The 19,944-nt window shown below is 39.6% G+C and overlaps 1 protein-coding gene and 1 long non-coding RNA gene across 2 annotated transcripts in view; one reads left to right on the top strand and one right to left on the bottom strand.

Moving 5' to 3' along the window:
• LOC144030250 (E3 ubiquitin-protein ligase MARCHF4-like) overlaps window positions 1–13,312 on the top strand; it is a 17,435-nt gene extending 4,123 nt beyond the window's left edge. Inside the window, exons 3-5 of the mRNA XM_077536387.1 lie at window positions 8,091–8,246; window positions 10,005–10,197; window positions 12,761–13,312. Of these exons, the coding sequence (XP_077392513.1) occupies window positions 8,091–8,246; window positions 10,005–10,197; window positions 12,761–13,176 (765 nt within the window). The 3' untranslated portion in view covers window positions 13,177–13,312. The remainder of the gene's footprint in view (window positions 1–8,090; window positions 8,247–10,004; window positions 10,198–12,760) is intronic.
• LOC144030253 (uncharacterized) overlaps window positions 278–19,944 on the bottom strand; it is a 25,324-nt gene continuing 5,657 nt past the window's right edge. The window contains exons 2-5 of the long non-coding RNA XR_013287222.1: window positions 18,719–18,765; window positions 14,633–14,708; window positions 9,984–10,225; window positions 278–702 (exon numbers count right to left, since the gene is read on the bottom strand). This is a non-coding gene — a long non-coding RNA (uncharacterized LOC144030253). The remainder of the gene's footprint in view (window positions 703–9,983; window positions 10,226–14,632; window positions 14,709–18,718; window positions 18,766–19,944) is intronic.

Below are 19,944 nucleotides of genomic sequence, written 5' to 3'. Positions count from 1 at the left end.
CGCCAAAAAACTTTTGTCTTTAACCCAAGTGGTAATGAGAGTATGGAATGCGAAGGAAAGCAATTAATGTGCCCCTTTTGCCTTTATGTAAAGCTTGCGACTTACTGTATCATTTCATGGTCATTGCCTTTTTAATGGCCTACAATCTCTCAGCTAATTGCTCTTTCCGCATCTCAGTGCATCGTTTCACCTCTGAGCTCCTACTTTTTAATTATTACTAACGCAGGGTCCACAGGCTGCTTTACCCCCCCCCCCCTTTTTTTTTTTCTTTCCCACACCAACTCTCCGCACAGTCAGCACATTTTGAGGCGCATACAAAGCAGCGTAGAACCCAACGCCTTTCCCATGGCCTCCTCCCGCCACATTATCGACCTCTCCTTGATACGCCACGGCTTGTCAATAAAGCTTGATTGAACGCCATCTTATCTGTTAATGCTAGTCCTTGTCCCTCGCCAGCCTGCCTCGTGTTCGGGGGTTGTTGTCTCTCCGCCAAGCCCAGATATGGATCTGCTGAGGTGTGAACCGTGCATGTTTCTGAAAGGGGAGATAAAGTGGAAGGTCCGCATGCCTCAGAGTGATAGAGCCGGCGGGGATGTTAGTCGTTCCTCTCCTCTGCCTTGGCTTTTAAAGTTGTCACATAGACCGAGGCGGCTCGTATCTGATGTGACAATCCTTCTCCAAACAACACTTCCATCCCCAAGGCTGCGAGATGAAAAAAATAAATAAATAATAAATGGCGTGAGAGATACATCAGTGCTGTGCAAAAGTCTTTCGATTGGTGGTTTGAGCAATGATAATGACTGTGTATACACAACACAGTCACAACAGTGCCTTGTTTGCCCATTGGGGATATTAGGCTGGATTGATACTGCATGGTTCAATTAACACAATTCCAATATTTTGCTCTCAAGTGGACCAATTCAGATACGTTCAATGACTGTGTAAACAGAAAACAACAACATGGAATTGAATAGCTTCAGATCGGGATCAAACCTCCAAATATTAATTCAGCGGATTACTGCCAAATTGTAAAACATACAGATCGGATATACCACATCATTTTGAGCGTGACATCATCAAAACACATTGGTGCCTTTTTTCCGAGACACAACAAGTCATTCGGCTCAGTTTATGCTTTGACTTGCAAGCAAAAATACGGTGGCAGGCAACTCAACTCACTTAACAACAAGCAGCAGCTTGGAAGATAGTAAACAATTATTCAAAAACAACACTTCCTCCAAGTTAAACTTTACATATTGTTTTTTGAAGAAATAGATAACTAGCTTAAAGGTGCGAACGCATAGCATCTCCTGCAGAGGTTTTCAACTCCGGTCCTCGAGGTGCACCTATCCAGCATTTTTATTTTTTTTTTTCATGTTTCTCTCTTCGAACACGCCTGATTCATATGATCAGCTCTAGAGCAGCCTTATTGTTTGAATCAGGTGATTCGGAGGAGGGAAATATCCAAAATATGCTGGATAGTTGCTCTCGAGAACCTGTGTGAGACGCAGCAACGTATAATTGAACACAGATAGTGCAGCAATACAAGTACACAGAGAACAATTAGGTCTGGGTTTAAAACTGGGTTTTCTCTTAGAAAAAAGAAAAAAAAAGTCTGGGTTTAAAAAAAAAATGCTTAATTGAATCAATTTCCCTTTACATAGCCCAATATTGAGTCATAAAACCACGACTCAAGCCATTGACGGCTATAGACGTAAAAAATCCAGTTAATAGGCTTTTTCCCACGAATTCATGTGAAAATCAATTTTCATTTAACTTAAAAATGGAATTTTACTTAAGGGCGTAAAAAATGTATGTTGCTGTTTTCTTGAAATTTACTGTTCACAGGAATTTAAAAGTCTATTTTCTTACATTTATGAATGACCTGACTTATTACACTTAAGACAATTCAGAATCTTTTTTAATTTATATTAACCATTTTTTAAATAAAATAAAAAATATTACATAAAAATATCTGATAAATTAATCAAATGGGGCCCCTTGTGAATTAAATTGAACCGATTTTGGACTTCTGAATCCATAACCCAGCTCAAATAACAATACTCACAGGAATATATTCTTTATCCTCTGCAACTAATATAAATGACTAATCTACAGTAGTTGTGAAACTCTTCTTTGTGTCTGTATGACTGTATTGTACTGCCCAGTGGTGGCCAAGTCACACACACCAGAAGATGCTGCAATGAATTAATCATGATGCACCAACTGTTGGCTTTTTGCATTTATGTTATTATTAATAAATGTAGATGTAAATCCAGTACAATATTATTGAGTGGTATTTTCCCTTATTAAAAACACTGAACATTTTATTTTTTATTTTTTTTAAGGGAGGTTGGATTGGATTCTATGTTACGAAGTTACGATTCTTAATTCTCAGGGATATTTTTTGAAAGTAAGTCACAGATAAAACATTTTCACTATAGTATGTCTCCATTAAGGTTTTACAGTGTCAAAATGGCTGTTGTGAAAATGTTGCTCAAATCAGCAAAGCTCATGATGGCCTTTTGGCACATTACTGTACAAGGTTTTCCTTCTCCCAAAAAAAAAATGTTGATAAAATGATGGCACGTTGTAAAGATGCTGTTATTTAGTGGACATTTTTGGCCCTTCTCAGCCTCTACATTTTGTATCTCCGTGCTCACACAGGAGCCGTGAAAGTCGTCCTCCCTCCCTCGCCGTCAACCCTTGGAGCAGCGTCCCGCTTAAAACAAACGAGGGAGCGAATCCAAGCGTCCTTGCCGCCGTGTCTAAAAATACATAAGCGAAAAACCTGCCGCCTGCGGTCGCTTCGAACCAGATCAAATGTTTTACAACCTAATTCTCTCTTTGTGTTACAATCTCCCGACGTACAAAGAGACTAATTCCGAATATAACCCTCTTGTTTGCACAGAATGAGATAATGAGGATGATCGCCGTTACGTAAGAATCCCACAACAATGGGACCGCCTCGCTGCCAGGTTGGATAGGCGTAATGATCACAGCCGCAACACTATGTTTTTGTTCGCGTTACAATTTCCTCATTCTTTCCTAGTCAAGCTAGACGTCGCCTGTGGGAGTTAAATTACCAATGAGCAATTGAAGGCTTTCATCCCATGCAGAACTTGAATAGATTTTTACGAGTACCCCTGTAAAGTACACACGCGGACATTTTAACATCTTGTCATGATAGTTTTTGCCCCCCTCTAAAAAACATATTTAATATTGTAAGCCACTGTAACATTATGCAGTTTGCACTGTGCTTAACTCATTTGCTCTCCAAAAACATATAAATATGTTCTATTTTAAATGTTTTAAGAGTCCCAAAGACGTATTTATACATTTTTTTTATATATATATTTTTTATGCTCGAGCATACAAAAGGCTTTGATGCAGCCTCTGAACTGCAGAGAACGGGTGAAGCAACGGTAATAATTACAAAAACGGCCAGCAGGTGGCAGCAGAGTATAAGAGAGCAACCAGGCCCAGTGTGTACATAAATAGTGATTTTGGGTACTTAAAATGTATTGAACACAATATTTTAACAGAAAATGTATCAAGGTTATGATAATCTTAGTGCTCTGTTGTAATGTCTTTCATTATGTGGCTATGTGCTGTTTTGTTCTGTTTCCAGGTTCATACTGTGCCCCCTCTGGAAAAAGTAAAACGAACAAACCACTCTGAAAATGAATTAAAATGAACTATTATGAAAATTCCAAGACTATTATAACCCTGAACTGGAGCTAAATAAATGTTTTAAAACCAATAGTTCTTTAAGATAAAAAAAAGAAAATGAATTTATTTAACTTAAAAGTCAAATATAACTGAACTGTATTTAGCCAGTGATTCACATGCCAGTAGAGGGAGCCGGCATACCATATTTTGAGAATCACTGTCTGCGGCACAATTTTAACAATATTTTATCATCTTTGATTCCTTTTAACAACTTGGAGGTTTTCTGAACCTCTGTCGCACAAGTAACAGGTTCTCCTTTCACTTGAATAACTTGAACGGATTATGGAATATGTTAAGCAGTGTGCTGGCTGCTCTCGTCCCATCACGACACCATCAGTAATTTAGCTGGGGGTTACTCCGAATTGCCCGCGCTCGTTTCCACACCCCACTGCCCTCAAAGTCATATTCAGCTCTATCCCTGCTATAATTGCTCGGAAATAGGCGGGTCTTTGAGAACTGATGTACAATTTCACAGAAAATGAATGCAGTCGTCCTGCAGGGGGACGTAAAAGCGCAATTTTGGAGCGACCGCTTCTATCTTGCCTTCACCTCCGAATCCTAGCTTTTGCTTGCTAAATGGCAACACAGCTAATGCGCGTGGACGCGTCTGCAGCAGAATAAGAAGCCTCGAGGGGAACGAGCTAGTGTCATTCTTCCTATATAGCTCGGCGTGATGCTTCCTGCATCTTACGGAGGACAGACGCTCTGCCATTTTGTTGGAAATGGCCCAGAGGAAAAGCAAATAAAACAAAAAAAAGTAAGCGCTCATCTTGATCCAGGCCTCCCTCCCCCGTTTTATCTCAGACATAACGGAGCTCATTTGAACGGCAATGGATTCAACCCCCCCCCCCATACCTCTTAAATTAATCTCCTGGGAAGTGGGCTTCCTCACGTCTCGGCTCACTTAAAACGCTCCAATTTATTCCTCAAGCAATCATCACTCGAGACACCGGCAAAATGCAAAGCAGACTGCATAATATTGCATATTTGGCTGCGTGATCATATCTAACCATCTTAGCGTGCTGCAAAAGTTCCCACTCGGTTTTCTCTTGTTTTGCTAATGACGTTACTGTCAAACGTTACGACTTTTCCAACTTGCTTTACATATGGAGTGAACATTTTTGTTGTAGACGACACAAAAGTGACGCTAGTCAAGTCGACTAACTCGTCAATTACCTCATTGATGTTTTTGTCTTTGGCCCCACCCACCAGCTGGTTCAGCCAGTCATATTCGGGCATCTTCAGGTTATTCGTCAACGCTGATTGATTGGCAAGACGCCGCTCGGTCAATTAGCTGATGCGAGGATTTAAGGCTGTTTGGCATGTATTTATTATATTTGATGATATACTTTCATATTTTGCAATTGCAAGTGACCATGTTACCAATCTAATTTTTAGTCATATATTTCTGCACACTCGAGACGCTGTTGTTCGTTTGTTGCACCAACTAACTGACCACCTGTTGATTTCAATGAGGCAGAAGATATGCAATAATTAAATCGACTTTGACCAATAGCGGTAATCACACATCAGTAAAGTCTACGTGTTGACCTGTCTGTTAACCTCTACTACTGTATATACTGCAGATTAGATTAATCTAGATTAGATTGATCTAACACATTCATTTACAATTAGTTGAGCTATAACTGTACTCCTTTACAGTATAAAAACTACAAACTAGTAGGAACAGCCACAAGACTGAAATAAAATATTGCCAGAAAATGTCATTATTTGAAATTATTCTGAAATTATTTGGCGTCAGTCATATTAACTATGTAATTCCTTCATCAAAAAGTTTTTATATGTCTGTTTTTAATTAACACAATTAGAAAATGAACATAAAACACCAACTTTTTCTGGCGTAAAAAAAAAAATGCAAATGTAATGAAAAAAATAACAGGATCTATTAAAAAAAAAAAAAAAAAGAGTTTAATATTAGTAAAAGTCATGATTTTGTCAAGAGAAAAAATTTACAGTAGGTGTAAGTTTAAACGAGTGAATGTTAAATGTCCCACGTGAACAAATCCAAGGCTACTGTACCTTACTCTACTGTACTATACTTTAACCTGTACTAACAAAAGAATGTTTGACCATAAGAAAGTCAGAAAGTCACCCCAACCAGAGCAGGTACCTACATCTAATTTCAAATCTTTGGGGTGATGTGAATCTTGAACTTGGAGCGCTCCAGCGAGGAAGATCTGACGAATACCGACCAAGAAGAAAAGACTGAATGTTGTTGTTGTTAAAGCAAAATGCGCTGCACCTTAACTGACCGCTATAAAGCGAGTGAGTGATGATACCACCCATCTTCTCTTGAACTTGAATAAGACCACATTAAAACCATTTTATTCATTTGCCTGTTTTTCCACATGTCTGCCGTATTGCTGGTAAAGAAATGCTGGTGGCCTGAGTGCTGTTGCCAATTTAAAAAAAAAAAAAAATCATGCACTTTCTGTAGCAGAGTTTATTATGCTGCAATTTCCCTTCTCCTAAAGTTAATGGAGTGCACTTGGAGGCAGGCCAGGCCTTTGAGTAATGCGAGAAGCTATTGCTAATTTAGCATCATGTCATTATTTACATCCACAGTGAGAGCGTTGGATAGAAAATGCAAAGCACTGAAGTGTTTTGGTGATAATGCAGCACATAAGATGGTAAAACAATGTAAAAGATGCGTCATCCGAATACAGACGCGTGCATTGTTCTATTTTTTTGTGTGTTTGATCAACAAAAGGACATTTAGTTGTCACTTCCTGAGCGTGTGGGCTAGAATGCCACGTTTGTTATCAGATGCTCCCATTCGCTCTCCAGCCTGGCTTTTCAGCTCTTGGCGGCCACGGGACAGTCACAGCGAGCGTGTCGAGTCCCGCCGGACACGTCACAAGTGTTCTGATGGCCCTGCCAATACACGCCCACTCGGACCATCTGTGGACGGGCCTTTTTCTCCTCCACCTACCCCCTACGACTTCCCTTCCCCCTTGATTTTAGCACAACAGTAATGCGGAGACATTTCCATTTGGCATTTTACAATCTGCACCTAGTGGTTAGCAGATCTGCCTAACAGTTCCAAAGTTCAGGGTTTCATTCTGGGCTTTCTCCACCTTCATCATAATTCTCCAAAACATGTTAGATTCAATGACGTCTTCTAAATCCATCGGTGTGAATGTGTGAAAAATGACTGATTTGTTGTTTTTGTGCTAAGACCAAAGCCTTCTAATATAAAAGCATTGCTATGGCGCCATCTTGTGGCATCTTGCTTTGGAACTATGGCGACGTAAGTTGAGGAGTTTCATGTAGGGCTTTGGCATTTAGACCATTTCGGGGGTTTAATTGCGCACAGATTTCCACTAGGAGTGTGAGGATATATCAATATTGCAATAAATCGTGATACTTTGTCTCCCGATAGATTATCGATACGTACGCAAGTATCGCAATATTTGTAGTTAATATACAGCCACTCTAATGGCTCCATTGTGCATGATTTATTGAGCAATTACTTGGTGGACCACTAGGGGGAGGGCCTCATAAGAGTGGTGGGGAAATGGACGGAAGTCTTCAGGCGAAGAAGACTGATCAGCTTAGTTTTTATTATATATATATATATATATATATATATATATATATTTTTTTTAATTGTATTATTCTTAGAATATTAGGAATTCTACTGTTTTTAATTGTTTATTTTTATAATTATTTATTGATTATTTTTTATTATTTATTGATATTTATTTATTTTATTATATATTTATATTATTATTTTATGACTAGTTTTATCGCAGATTATTGTGGATTTATTACCTATATATTGATAATTGTGGTATCGTCATATCAGATAATCGTTACCATGAGCCTTGTATCGCATATCGTATCGTATCGTGAGGTAGCCACCCCTAATTTCTAATATTCACATAGCCTACTGGATGGAACTAGTTGTGATGAGTGTGGTACTAGTACCACAAGTGGTACTCAGGCTCATTGCGGTGATACTAGTGGAGTTTGCCACAGCACTATAGTCACCAGAAAAGCTAACAGTTAGCCTAGCTTGTATGCTTTCTTCTTTATTTTGTATTTCCTTTCAATCTGGATGTCCTCTGGCGTCATGCTGCCTCTCACAGGTTAGTTTTGGTACTACAACATACAATTACAATTTGGGGGAGAAGATTCATGATTGTGGATGTCGATCACAGTTATGCGTGCGATGTGCTGTGTTGGCCATTTCAATTTCACCACACGCAGAGCAGTAAGCACACGTGCTAATTTTTTTTTTCCTTATGTGCGAGTTCTCACATTTTAAAAATAGGTAAAAACATGTTCCATCCATTTCCTATCCATTAAGAAGCACTACTCTTGTTTTTGCGCAGGGGGAGCTCCTGAGCCCGTGTCGATGCAGCGGCTCGGTCCGCTGCACCCACCAACCCTGCCTCATCAAGTGGATCAGCGAGCGAGGTTCCTGGGCCTGCGAGCTCTGCTATTACAAGTACCAGGTCATCGCCATAAGCACAAAGAACCCACTGCAGGTGAGGACGTCCAATTCACAAGTCGCTGTTTTGATGTTTCTGCCGAGTTTGCCCGAAATGCTGACAGCGTTGGACAGATTCAATTTACACTTGAAAAGGATGACAGATTTTTTTTTCCCTCCCAGACTGCTTTACGAAGGAAGCATTTGTGAGCATAATGCAGAACTCAAAAGTACCTTATACTGCAACTCTGCCACGAGTGGGAGGTAAAACGGGTGAATAACTCGCAATATAAAGTGCTTTGGTGGCATTGCAGTCTATTTACATCATGTATTCAATTTCCAGGCACTTGCACAAAGCGATGCGCAAACCAGGAATGGCAATTCCCCTCAGAGATTATGTGTGAAAGACTGAAAGAACTGAATATACGTCAATGTGCTTCTACCTTTAATACAGTTTAAACATTTAATTTAATTAATTATTAGAAAAGTATTTGATGATTTGAGGAGGGATTGAATTAAAAAAAAAAAAAAATTAGCCCTATGATTGGCTGGAGTCCAGTCCAGGATGTACCCGCCTGTCATCTGTCAGTCAAGTGAGATGAGTTATTGTCCTATTAAGCACGGGTGAATAGTTTTGGGGGGGGGGGGGGAACTAATTTAATTGATATTTTTTGTTTTGTTTCTTCAACATTATGATTGTGATATTTTGTCAAGGTCCTTTTTCCACATATTTATTTTCTAAAACACAATATACAATACACATTATGACTTAAACTATGTTACAATTAGCAATATCTGAATTATAATACATTGTTTTTGGTTTAATAGATTAAGCTAAAATAAATGCAAATGAACCATGATTGAACAAGCAAAAGTATTAAAGGGATGTGTAGATTTTTTTTTTTTTTTTCAATGTTCATTCAGAGGGCGGCACGGTAGTCGAGTGGTTAGCACGTCCGCTTCCCAGTTCTGAGGTCTCCGGTTCGAGTCCAGGCTCGGACCTTCCTGGGTGGAGTTTGCATGTTCTCCCCGTGCCCGCGTGGGTCTTCTCCGGGTACTCCGGTCTCCTCCCACATTCCAAAGACATGCATGGCAGGTTAATTGGGCGCTCCAAATTGTCCCTAGGTGTGCGTGTGAGTGTGGATGGTTGTTCGTCTCTGTGTGCCCTGCGATTGGTTGGCAACCAGTCCAGGGTGTCCCCCGCCTACTGCCCAGAGCCAGCTGAGATAGGCGCCAGCAGCCCCCGCGACCCTTGTGAGGAATAAGCGGTCAAGAAAATGGATGGATGGATGGATGTTCATTCAAAGAAAAAAAACATTTTAATAACATGCAAAACAAAAACAAAAACATGGTGTATCACATCAACAAACAAACTGTTAATGTAAATAAAAAAAGAACGTGATGAATGAAAAAGCATTGATAATAAAGTAAAAATCATAAAACGAAAAATATATATAATTAACGAGATTTTTTTATTTTTTTTTTACTAACTTCCATTATCACGGGTAGTTTTTGGAACGTAGCACCCGCAATATACGAGGGAACAGTGTACATGTTTTGTCAACACTGACAAAAAGGTGCATCTCGATTAATTATAATATCTTAGAAAAGTTCATTTATTCAGTAGTTCCATTTAAAAAAAGTGACATTTGTATATATTATAAATTCAACACTGGAATTTAATTTTCAGAAGGCTAATTGCAACCTAAATTTCATATTGGGAATAACGTTGAATTTGGGTTAGCGCAAGCTATAATCAAAATGATGACTGAACTACTACCCATTCCTGACTGACCTTGTGCACGTCCCCCCGCAGTGGCAAGCCATCTCACTGACGGTGATCGAGAAAGTGCAGATCGCAGCGGCCATCCTGGGTTCTCTCTTCCTGATGGCCAGCATCTCCTGGCTGGTGTGGTCCTCGTTCAGCCCGTCGGCACGCTGGCAGCGCCAAGACCTGCTCTTCCAGATCTGCTACGGCATGTACGGCTTCATGGACGTCGTCTGCATAGGTGAGCCGCAGCATTCCACGCCGGACCGCTGTTGGATCGGAGACAAACGAGCACATCAAACGTCAAGAGGTTTTGATTGAATAATGTTTGGCAGATTTTTTGAAAGACAAAACAACAAAACATAGTATGGAATTACTTGTGTTTATAAAGACAGTTGTTGAGCTCTCGTATTCGGATATCATTAGATTGCGCAACTGGTCTGTTTGAACATACATCGTGCTGGATTAGGTCACGAAATGATTGACATGCATTAATATTGCAACTGCAATGCTGGGTCACAGTTTGTTTGATCCAGCTGAACAACAACGTGCTCATCTTTGAAGTAGCTTCCACTGCATACATTTGAATAGATTTCTAACTAAGTGACACTTTGCGAGTCCCTCGCTGAAGGACTGATGAGAGGGAGGGGGGGGTGAGTATCTTCTGCGTGCCATGATGAAAGTGACATTTGTAGCATCATCCGTTTTAAGATTGACGTCCTCCCGCGAGAAAGACGGTGGGATGGCATCCGGCATTAGCAAAAGTCTTTGAGTGTCGCTGCAGGAATAAGCAGGATGTGAAGGAGGGGAGGCTTGATTATCTCCAGTGTGGTCAGGATTGACAGCAGAGTCATTAAAGAGATGAACTTGTCATTTGGCAGACTTTCATTTAAAGTGTGTGTGCAGACATCATTTCTTGTCAATCACTTAACAATGTCAAATAATAGAGGTGATCGCTGTCGTTTGAATTAATTTTAGAGTATAATGGGCTAGTACTAATACATCATTTGTGCATTTTCAAAGAGTATAAAGCTCAGCTTTCACTGACATTGTTAAATTAATAGTTTTGCATTTTTACTGATTATCATCTATGTACATAACCGCTTTCAATGAAATTTGAGGTGATAAAAATAGTTTTTGAGATATTACATATCATTGCTTTAAAAATGTTAATAACATGCAAGTTATGATATTGTTACTGTCTTTGCAGAACCTTCAAATCAAGCCAAAATTCAGAAAATGAGGCAATATTAGCACTAAACAAATGCAAACACTGGTGATATTGCAAACACTACTTTTAGTAACAAAGTGCACTTCATCACACTTTTTTTTTTTTTTTTTGATAGCCCCATTAGTGCTGCTTTCAGGAAGGATATTGAAAATTATTTTGCGTGAATCAAAACAAGATTGTAATGGACGGTAAAAACATTATTACCCTTTTTGAATCTAAAAATTAAAAAATTGTCAACTTTGGTTAATTTGTATGTTTTGTTGGCAAAATGTTCTATCCATAAATGTAAATGCCTCAAAACTTGAAACCTTTATTCAAATTATTTTTGATTGAAATTGACAATTATTTTAAGTCTCTTAAATTTGTAACGAACAAGAAATGTCATTTGATAAATAATGCCCATGGAGAATTATTTAAAAAATAATAACTCACAGAGAGGTTATTATTTATGTCCCCCCTCCCCATGGGATTCATATAAATTGGATTGACTGGTACTTGTATTATCTATGTTCAAAAAAAGTTTAAAAACAAAACAAAACAGCACTTCATAAATAAAGCACATAATCTATTAGTTTATTGACAAAAATATCTCTCAAAAACTCCAGCCAATTCAAAGAAACAAATGTTATTTTTGGACTCAGCAGTCCAAAAATTACCCAGAAACCATTCAAATATCTTTGGCACTACTAGCCAGTCTAGTTGGGTCTAATTTTATCTCACACACCCCCCCCTCGCTGATCAAAGTCAACAAATGCCTGTCGGCTGTCTGAGTCGGATTATCCCGAGCAATTATCATGTGTTGAGTTATTTTTCAGCCCCAAACTGCTCAGAAAATGGCCTGGCTCACGATTGTAAATGTTAAACTTGTTTATATTTACGCTTGCGAATACATTTAGAGTTAGGCCAAGCCACTGGCTGTGATTGTGACATCAAATGTATTAAAAAGTACCTTTGTAACCCACTTTTGAGGAATTTACTGAACACAGGATATATATATATATATATAAAGCTATGTTCTTGTTATTGTTTATGAACTAGGAAGTAGCCATGAAAATATCACATTTATTATTGGCAAAATATTAATGTTTGGCTGCCAAAAAATGGCTAAATAAGTAAAGTATCCCTTTAAAGTTCCAACCTCTACGCTCTACTAAATGGCATGAACAGTAATTATTTTTGTAAATCCAAAATCTTTGCCACAACTGGATCAGCTGTTCGCGGGCAGCTACTGTAATGCGCTTTCTTTACTTTTATGATTGATAAAGTTTTGTTGGAAGTAGCATCCAGGTTAAGTTGATTATTTACGCTGGACTGCACACTCCAAGCTTCTTGTGTTACAAATAGATTCTTCTCTCCAACGTGAGTTCAAAGAACACAAAATCAATAAGTAATTTCAAACTGCGCTAAGACATTATTGAACGACACCAGAAAACAAACACTTTTACTTTTGCTAACCTGATTTGAAAACAAACAAAATGCTGTACTGACAGTTTTTAATGGGTCAAAGGAATCTCTTAGTTTGGTGCTAAACTGAACCATAACGTAATAAAAGTTACCATTTCTAATTCCACAGCGCTAATTGTCCACGAGGGGCCTTCTGTGTTCCGCATCTTCCACCGCTGGCAGGCTGTCAACCAGCAGTGGAAGGTCCTCAACTACAACAAGACTCTGGACAACGTTGACCTAAAAGACGTGGCGGTGGACAGGACTCAGCAGCCCGGCCAGGCTTACCAGACTGGGCTCGGAGTGTCCACCTCCACCTCCTCGCTGATGGTGGTCGCCTCCACCGCCGGCGGCGCGTCCACCGCCGTGGTGGCGCCGGCCGCCGGAGGCCCGGGGACGCAGGGGAACCCCGACGGCGGCGCGGTGGCCGACCCGCATTGCCCCTACAACCTCCTGCACCTGCTCAGCCATCTGAGGCCGTCGGAGCCCCGCGGCCAAGCCAGCGGTAACGCGCGGGAGCTGGTCATGAGAGTCACGACGGTCTGAGGAGTTCAGATGAGGCCTTATCTCTCTCAATGCGTTTGGGGCGCAAAGCATCTGAACTGCACCGGACTGATACCGTCTAATGCATCATCGCTGTCCTTCCATGGATTGAATAAAATACAAATTGGTTAATTTGCAAGAGCTGCCTGGAAAACTAATTTTTTTAGGGGGATTCATAATATAGGGGGGGACTCGCACAACAATCCTGACATATGACCTTTCAAAGTTAGTTACTGTACTTATTGTTTTTCATTGGATTGTTGCAGATTTTTTGCCCTAGAATTGTTTTAAGGTGCCTTTGAAAGTTCACCAAGCTCCCATACATTTTTTGTATTGACAGGTTTGGTTATTTATGCTAATGCTAACATTCTGTATGCACATGGTGTACTTCATTTAGCAAAATGATTCAGTTAGCAAGCTGACATACTGTTTTAAAAGTGTATTTCAAATTTCATAAAAAAAAAAAAATCCTGTAATTATGACTTTACTATTGGGAATTTGGGTATAGGTTAGTGATAGACTATGGTGTGTGTTCAAACTTAAATACAAATTTGGGTTACGTCATCGTTACAGGAACGGAAGGAAACTGAGTATCCCCTTGCACGAGCTTATCTTCATGATCAATGCAAATTGCTTGGATTGATGTTCCTTGTTGATTCAAACATTTGCTCAACCAATTAGTTGCTAGGCAGAATTTACAGGGCTCAATCATAACTACTCTAGGCCAATAAAAAAAATGTCCTATTTCAGGTAGCCACAACTGACAAACTTGGCAAAACATCACAAACGTAAAGGAAATAAAATGCAAAACTTATAAGATGTAAAAGAAATCATGATCTGTATTGATTATAAAAGAATTGGGGAATAAACACAATCTACTGGATATGATGGGCCACTGCCACCCTCATCCATAATTCAAAATCAACATTGCACCAATTATACATTTTTTTGAAGTCAAAAGAGTATTTTTCCTCTCAACTATTTTTCACATTTCATACCTGATTTATTTTTCTCTCTTTATTTTCCGTGTTAAAAAATTGCCTTTTTCAGGGTTGTGTTGACATTTTTATATCCACCGTAGATCAATGTTCTCACTTGGCCTTTAAGAGCATAAATCTCCACGACCAAGTGAGAAGTGAGAACCTACTAAAATATTTATACTTTAAAAAAAATCTCTATCATATTATAAGACACTAAAAAGTCAAGCAAGAACTAGTAAACAAATAAGTCATTTTTTTCCTTTTGGTACTACATTATACTTTCAAAAACATAACCGTATAAAAATAAATACATCTTTGACTACAAAATTGTCCAATCAAGACTAAAACTTACAGCAGGCTCCATAGTCATACTCGTTTATGTACTTGAATTAGTGAGTACAGCGATGTTCAATTCTAATATAGACGAACATTTCAAAACTTCAAAAAGGTAGAAACAGAGAAAGGAAAGCACGACTTACTGCGTCCAAAAGTGTGAGCATCATTAAATGAACTGGAAGCAGCATTTTGCTGTCAGCATTGCATCAGCACAAGGGCCTGCAATGTGAGAAACAAACATAACCGAGGCAGAAAAAGGGGAATAATTTGCCACTGAATTAATGCTGAAGAACTTTAGTACTCTAATAGTTTCCAGTTCACCGCAAAACAACAACAATGCAACACAGGCCGTGAGAGGCATTAAATAATGTAAGATGACATCTTCCTATATATCATGCTGCATTTTTAGTAGATTTAGAAAAATTTAATACAAGAGTATGATCATCTCAAGGCGGCCATTTTGCCACTTGCCGCCAAATGAAAATTGCATCACATTTGAGCAATCACGGCTCAGCTTGTGAACGTCACGTGACCAATGTCAGAAAACAGGTGAACCATGATTGGTCAACCACCCGAACGCTGACCTAATGTGATGTCATTTTCAGTCCACAGCAAGTGGGCAAAATGGCCGCGCCCTATATAATATATTGTCAAGAAGATTTTTGGGTTGACTTCCCCTTTAAATCTTACGGTGGCCGTAATATATTCGAGTGGGTTGTCGCAGAACTTTTCACGCCGCGACAAGAGGTGCTAGCTACTAGCTAGCTTGTAAAGTAAAAAAGCGAGGGCCACCACAGTACAACAACGAACATTTTAGTAATTCGTCTGCATGCGTTTGACACCTTTTCTAAAAACAGCAACATTTCACAGTAAGAATGTGAAGGGTGGCGGAGGGGGGGGGAGCAAGCGGCGGGACAGTGACTGCGCCAAAGCAAGGGTGTCACTTTGCAGTCTATTGCCTCCATACAGTATTCATGGCTCGCATTCGGTTCGCACCGCCAGTGATCTCGCAGCCTTTCAAAGCTCTCGCATTCAAATATGCTCTTTCATTGCTCTTGTTTCATGTCCCCAGAAATGTCAGTTTGAAGATGGTGTCTGCGCTCGGTCGCTGTACTAAAATTGGGGGGGGGGGGGATATTTTTTTATTTTATTTTATTACTGCTAAAGAGCCAGCACTACCTCACGACTTCCCTGGTAGTTTATATGGTGTAATATTCTGTAGCAAACAAGCACCATCTATGTTTCGATGTAAAAGTCTTGTTGAGATGTGTTGTTTTGCTAGAACGTCACTCAGTTGAGGGCAGACCTCCGCCAAGCCGCACAGAAGTGGAGAAAAACGTGTTGTTTGCTTGTTAGGTGGCAGACTAGTACTTGCTTCATAGAGGATGACAAAACAGACACAAGTTGGCATTATGATTCTGGGGACTATAAAGTCAGTGAAAGTACAGTAGAGTGGATATAATGGTGTTGTGATACAGAAAAATGAAACCACGATAAATATCAAAACTATTTGAAAAGTGTTTAATGTACACCGAAAGAAAAATGTTGCTGCCACTATCATGCTTCACTGCAAGTATGACGCTGTTTTGATGCAGAGCAGTGTTGTGTTTACGCCAAACATCTTTGAGAATAATGGCCAAGAAGTTCAACCTTGGTTTCATTGGCCCATTACACATTTCCCACGTGTTTGGGAGATTCTTTTTCTTCAGATGGAAATGGGGCCTTACACAAGGTGTAAGGAATCATGAACAGCTCCAAATAACAATCAGTGCTCGCAAAAAAAACAAAAAAAAACAAAAAACTTTTAAGGTTCTGCCAGAAAGGGGGGGGAAGTAAAAGCCTACTAAGAACAGCGGAACTTTATTTGGAGAGCCATATAATCATTCAACAAGCTAACACCATCCATCACCCTTTTAGATTGATCATTTTCATTGGATGCTGAAAGATCAATCAGTAACTTTGTGAATGTTTTAAATGAACTGCACGATATGAAATCAATGTCATTATTTCCCTCTGGATTACAGCACTCTCCGATGGATGTCTTTTTTTAAAATGTATTTATTTCCTTCCATCGCCGCTATCTGACAAGTTGATGGCAGTCCAGTATATAGATAGAATCAGGTAGTGTAGCACGATTTGACTGCTGAATTATTGAAGCGCCATCCAGCGAGCCGCGAGGAGGTTGTCCAGAGTTCATTGCCAATCTGCTCGCCTCGCTTCAAGTTCTCGTCACACTTTAAACTGAAGGAGCGCACGCTCGATGAAACCAACATCAAGAAAATAACCAAGGCAGGAAGAAATGCGCTTCTTGTTAACTTTTTGGCATTTATGTTCCTACAGCAAAATCTTGTTTTTGCTTCAAGATCAAAGTCATCGTTTTTTTCCCATGGGAAAGAAAATGAATTCCAATCAAATACACTCTAGTCCAGAGTCATGGGAAAAACAACAACTATTAACTGCACTTTCAATGTTTTAAGTAGCCTTTTGACATTATTGTCAAATGAAATAAAGCATAACTACTAACCTTGCTAATCTAACCGGAAAATGTCCTCTGTTTTGATCTTCATCAAACACAAGCTTTTGGGGTTCATTTGACTTATTTTGACGAACTTACGGCCGTGTAGAAGAAGGAAGCTCGAACAGTTATTTGGGAATTTGTCATGTGCTGAAGGTTTGATCCCAAAGTGCAGACAAAAATAAGATTTTAACTATTTATTCACATCGAGAGGCATGGAACAAACTTGACTAGACGAGAAACCAAGAGAGTTGCACAGAGAGACAGTGGTAACAGAAGTAATAATAAGACACACACTTCTCAGGAGGCTTATCTAGACAAGGAATCGATCTGATTGGTTGTGGCTAGACAAGTGGGGAACAGGACTGACATGGAATTATCCGATTGGCCGTTGACCAGGTAAAGGGATTAAAGATTCCTGACATCACATATCCTAAAACCAGTTGAAACTCGATGCTAGTTACATCAGTTCAAAACAGACACTTGTTACATCAGTACATAACAGACACTTGACCTCACGGTCATGAACCCAACTTAATAGGTCATGAACTCAAAATTAACCCTGGCGTGACACCAGACATGACAGAATTGTACACTACTTTTCCTTATTAGTAATAAATTAGACTAACACAAATATACAATATGTAGTAACCTTTTTCCCCCAACAAGCTACGCCATATATTAAAAACTAATACTAAAACTAATGAAACAAACTACAATGAGGCATTTAAAAAAGAAAAAGACTAATAAAATAAACTGCTCTAAAAACTAATTAAAAATAACTACATTTAAAAAATAAATGGCAAAACGAAATAATAAAAAAGCCAAAACTCCTGTCCTATCTGGATGGCACCTCTCGCTTCTTTGTCATCCTCATCAACCAGGAAGTAGCCTACTAAAAAAACCCCACAAATGGACCAACACAAAGGGGAGTTTATTGTCCCCTTTTTTGGGGTATGTTTGGTATGTTCTCTATTGAGTGACATTTTAGTTCTATATGGCCATTCGAGCATAGCCGCAACAAATCCACTGGTAGTGTATTTCATTTGAAAGTTTTTCCTGTAATTCTGTTAATGCAATCAGTGATGTGATTCTCTGAGTGTGATACATGCACACACACACACACACACACACACACACACATAGTTATTTCACGTCTTCTTTTTGTCCATGAACAGTGCGATTATTACTGTGAACTTGAAAGGACAGAAAATGGACCAAAATGGGCTCAATGAACTGCTGAAAGTGCCTAAACTGCTTTTAGTTGGTGTCATTTGAATTCTAAAACACTGGTATAAAGCGACATATTTACATAATTTTTCATAGCTCTACCCAGCACTTCTTTTGCTTTTACAAAGGAGAGTCATCATTTCGACAAGCAGAACATGTCACCGTTGAGATAAATTGGTGCATAATGTCCAAACCAGCATAAACTGTAAGCAGATCCGGAACATGGCAAACGCGACAAATTGTCTGGATGGCCACCAGTTATGGAGCCGGAACACTAAGACGTTTTGTACAAGAAGCCAAACAAGTGAGTTTTATTAGTGTGGGTGGTGGTATGCTTGGTGAGCATAAAGTGACGATAGGGTGGGGTCTTGCCAATTGTCACCCTCGTTCCAAAGTTTCGACCCACTTTTATAGAAGTTAAGAACAATAAAGTAGTGTATTGTTTAAAAATAGTCACTGAAAACACAAAATGAGTTTGACATACTGCGAGCCATGATGTCCACGATCCAGAGGCCGAGCTCCACTGCTCATCTAAAACAGAACATAAAAAAAGATGAAAATACAATAGCACATGTTTTTTTCCCAATGTAATTTTATTTTCAACAACAAAACTCAATGGCACTGTTCTGCCTCCATAACTCGTATCCTATTATGGGGAACTGCTTCTCATTCATCTTTTTTTGCAGCATTCCCCCCGGTGGTTGGTTAGGTCACTGCTCATATGTTTGACATTGGTGTTGATGAAATGCAAGAGGAGATTTAAAGGTGTGAGAGCAGGCAGTTCTGTGACAGCACTTTAAATCATTGTTCAGACTTCTTTCTTCTTCTACGCCGCTGCTGTAATACATGACCGCAGGACGTTTATTTTGTCTCCCAAGGCCATTTCCATGTGATACATGACAGTTGCAAACTAGCGAGAGTCTATAAATTATACTAGCAAGAGGTTATCATTTTAGATTGTGGCTGTCCGTGTGAAACTGGGATGAATGAGGTTAATGTACAGCCGGCGAGAGGTGCTCGCTTTGCTGGACCGCGGTTGACGGCTTCTTTCTTTGGTGGTGGTCCTTATGCATGCCAGATCCATCGCACCAGCATCTACTGAAACTCAAACAGAATTTGCCTCTCCCTCCCACAGCCCCTTGAATCAGTGGGTGCTGGTGTCTGTGGATCTCACTTTGCTTTATCTATCCTTCCCTCCTTCCTCTCTTTAGTTTTTCCTCTAGTCACTTGAGATCTCAATTTATTGGAAGTTTGAGGTTTCTGGGGTTGGCATAAGACTCTGGTTTTGTAACCACGCAGGAGGGGTTTGGTTGGTGCTGGATTTCACTTTGATGGATTGGATGTACTGGCTTCTATGGATCTGACTCTGCCTCATCGATCCTTCCCTCCTTCCTCTCTTTAGTTTTTCCTCTGGTCTCTTGAGATCTCGTTAATTTGTTGGAATTTAGAGGCTTCCGGGGTTGGCGTAAGACTTTGATTTTGTAACCATGGGGAAGGCAGGAAGTGTTTGGTCGGTGCTGGATTTCACTTTGATTTATCTTTCTTTTCTCTTTATTTTTTCTGACCTTTTCTCTGGTCTCCTGACCATTTGAACCTCACGACTCTGGCAAGACTCTGAAGTACCTGGTTAAGGCGAAGGGTAATGGGATATTTCTAAGGTTTTAGGTGAATTAATGAGTATAAATTTATACGTATTTGCACGCACACGTA

Source organism: Festucalex cinctus, chromosome 11 (genome assembly GCF_051991245.1).
Source record: "Festucalex cinctus isolate MCC-2025b chromosome 11, RoL_Fcin_1.0, whole genome shotgun sequence".
Taxonomy (NCBI): domain Eukaryota; kingdom Metazoa; phylum Chordata; class Actinopteri; order Syngnathiformes; family Syngnathidae; genus Festucalex; species Festucalex cinctus.
This window is presented reverse-complemented; position numbering and strand designations above follow the sequence as displayed.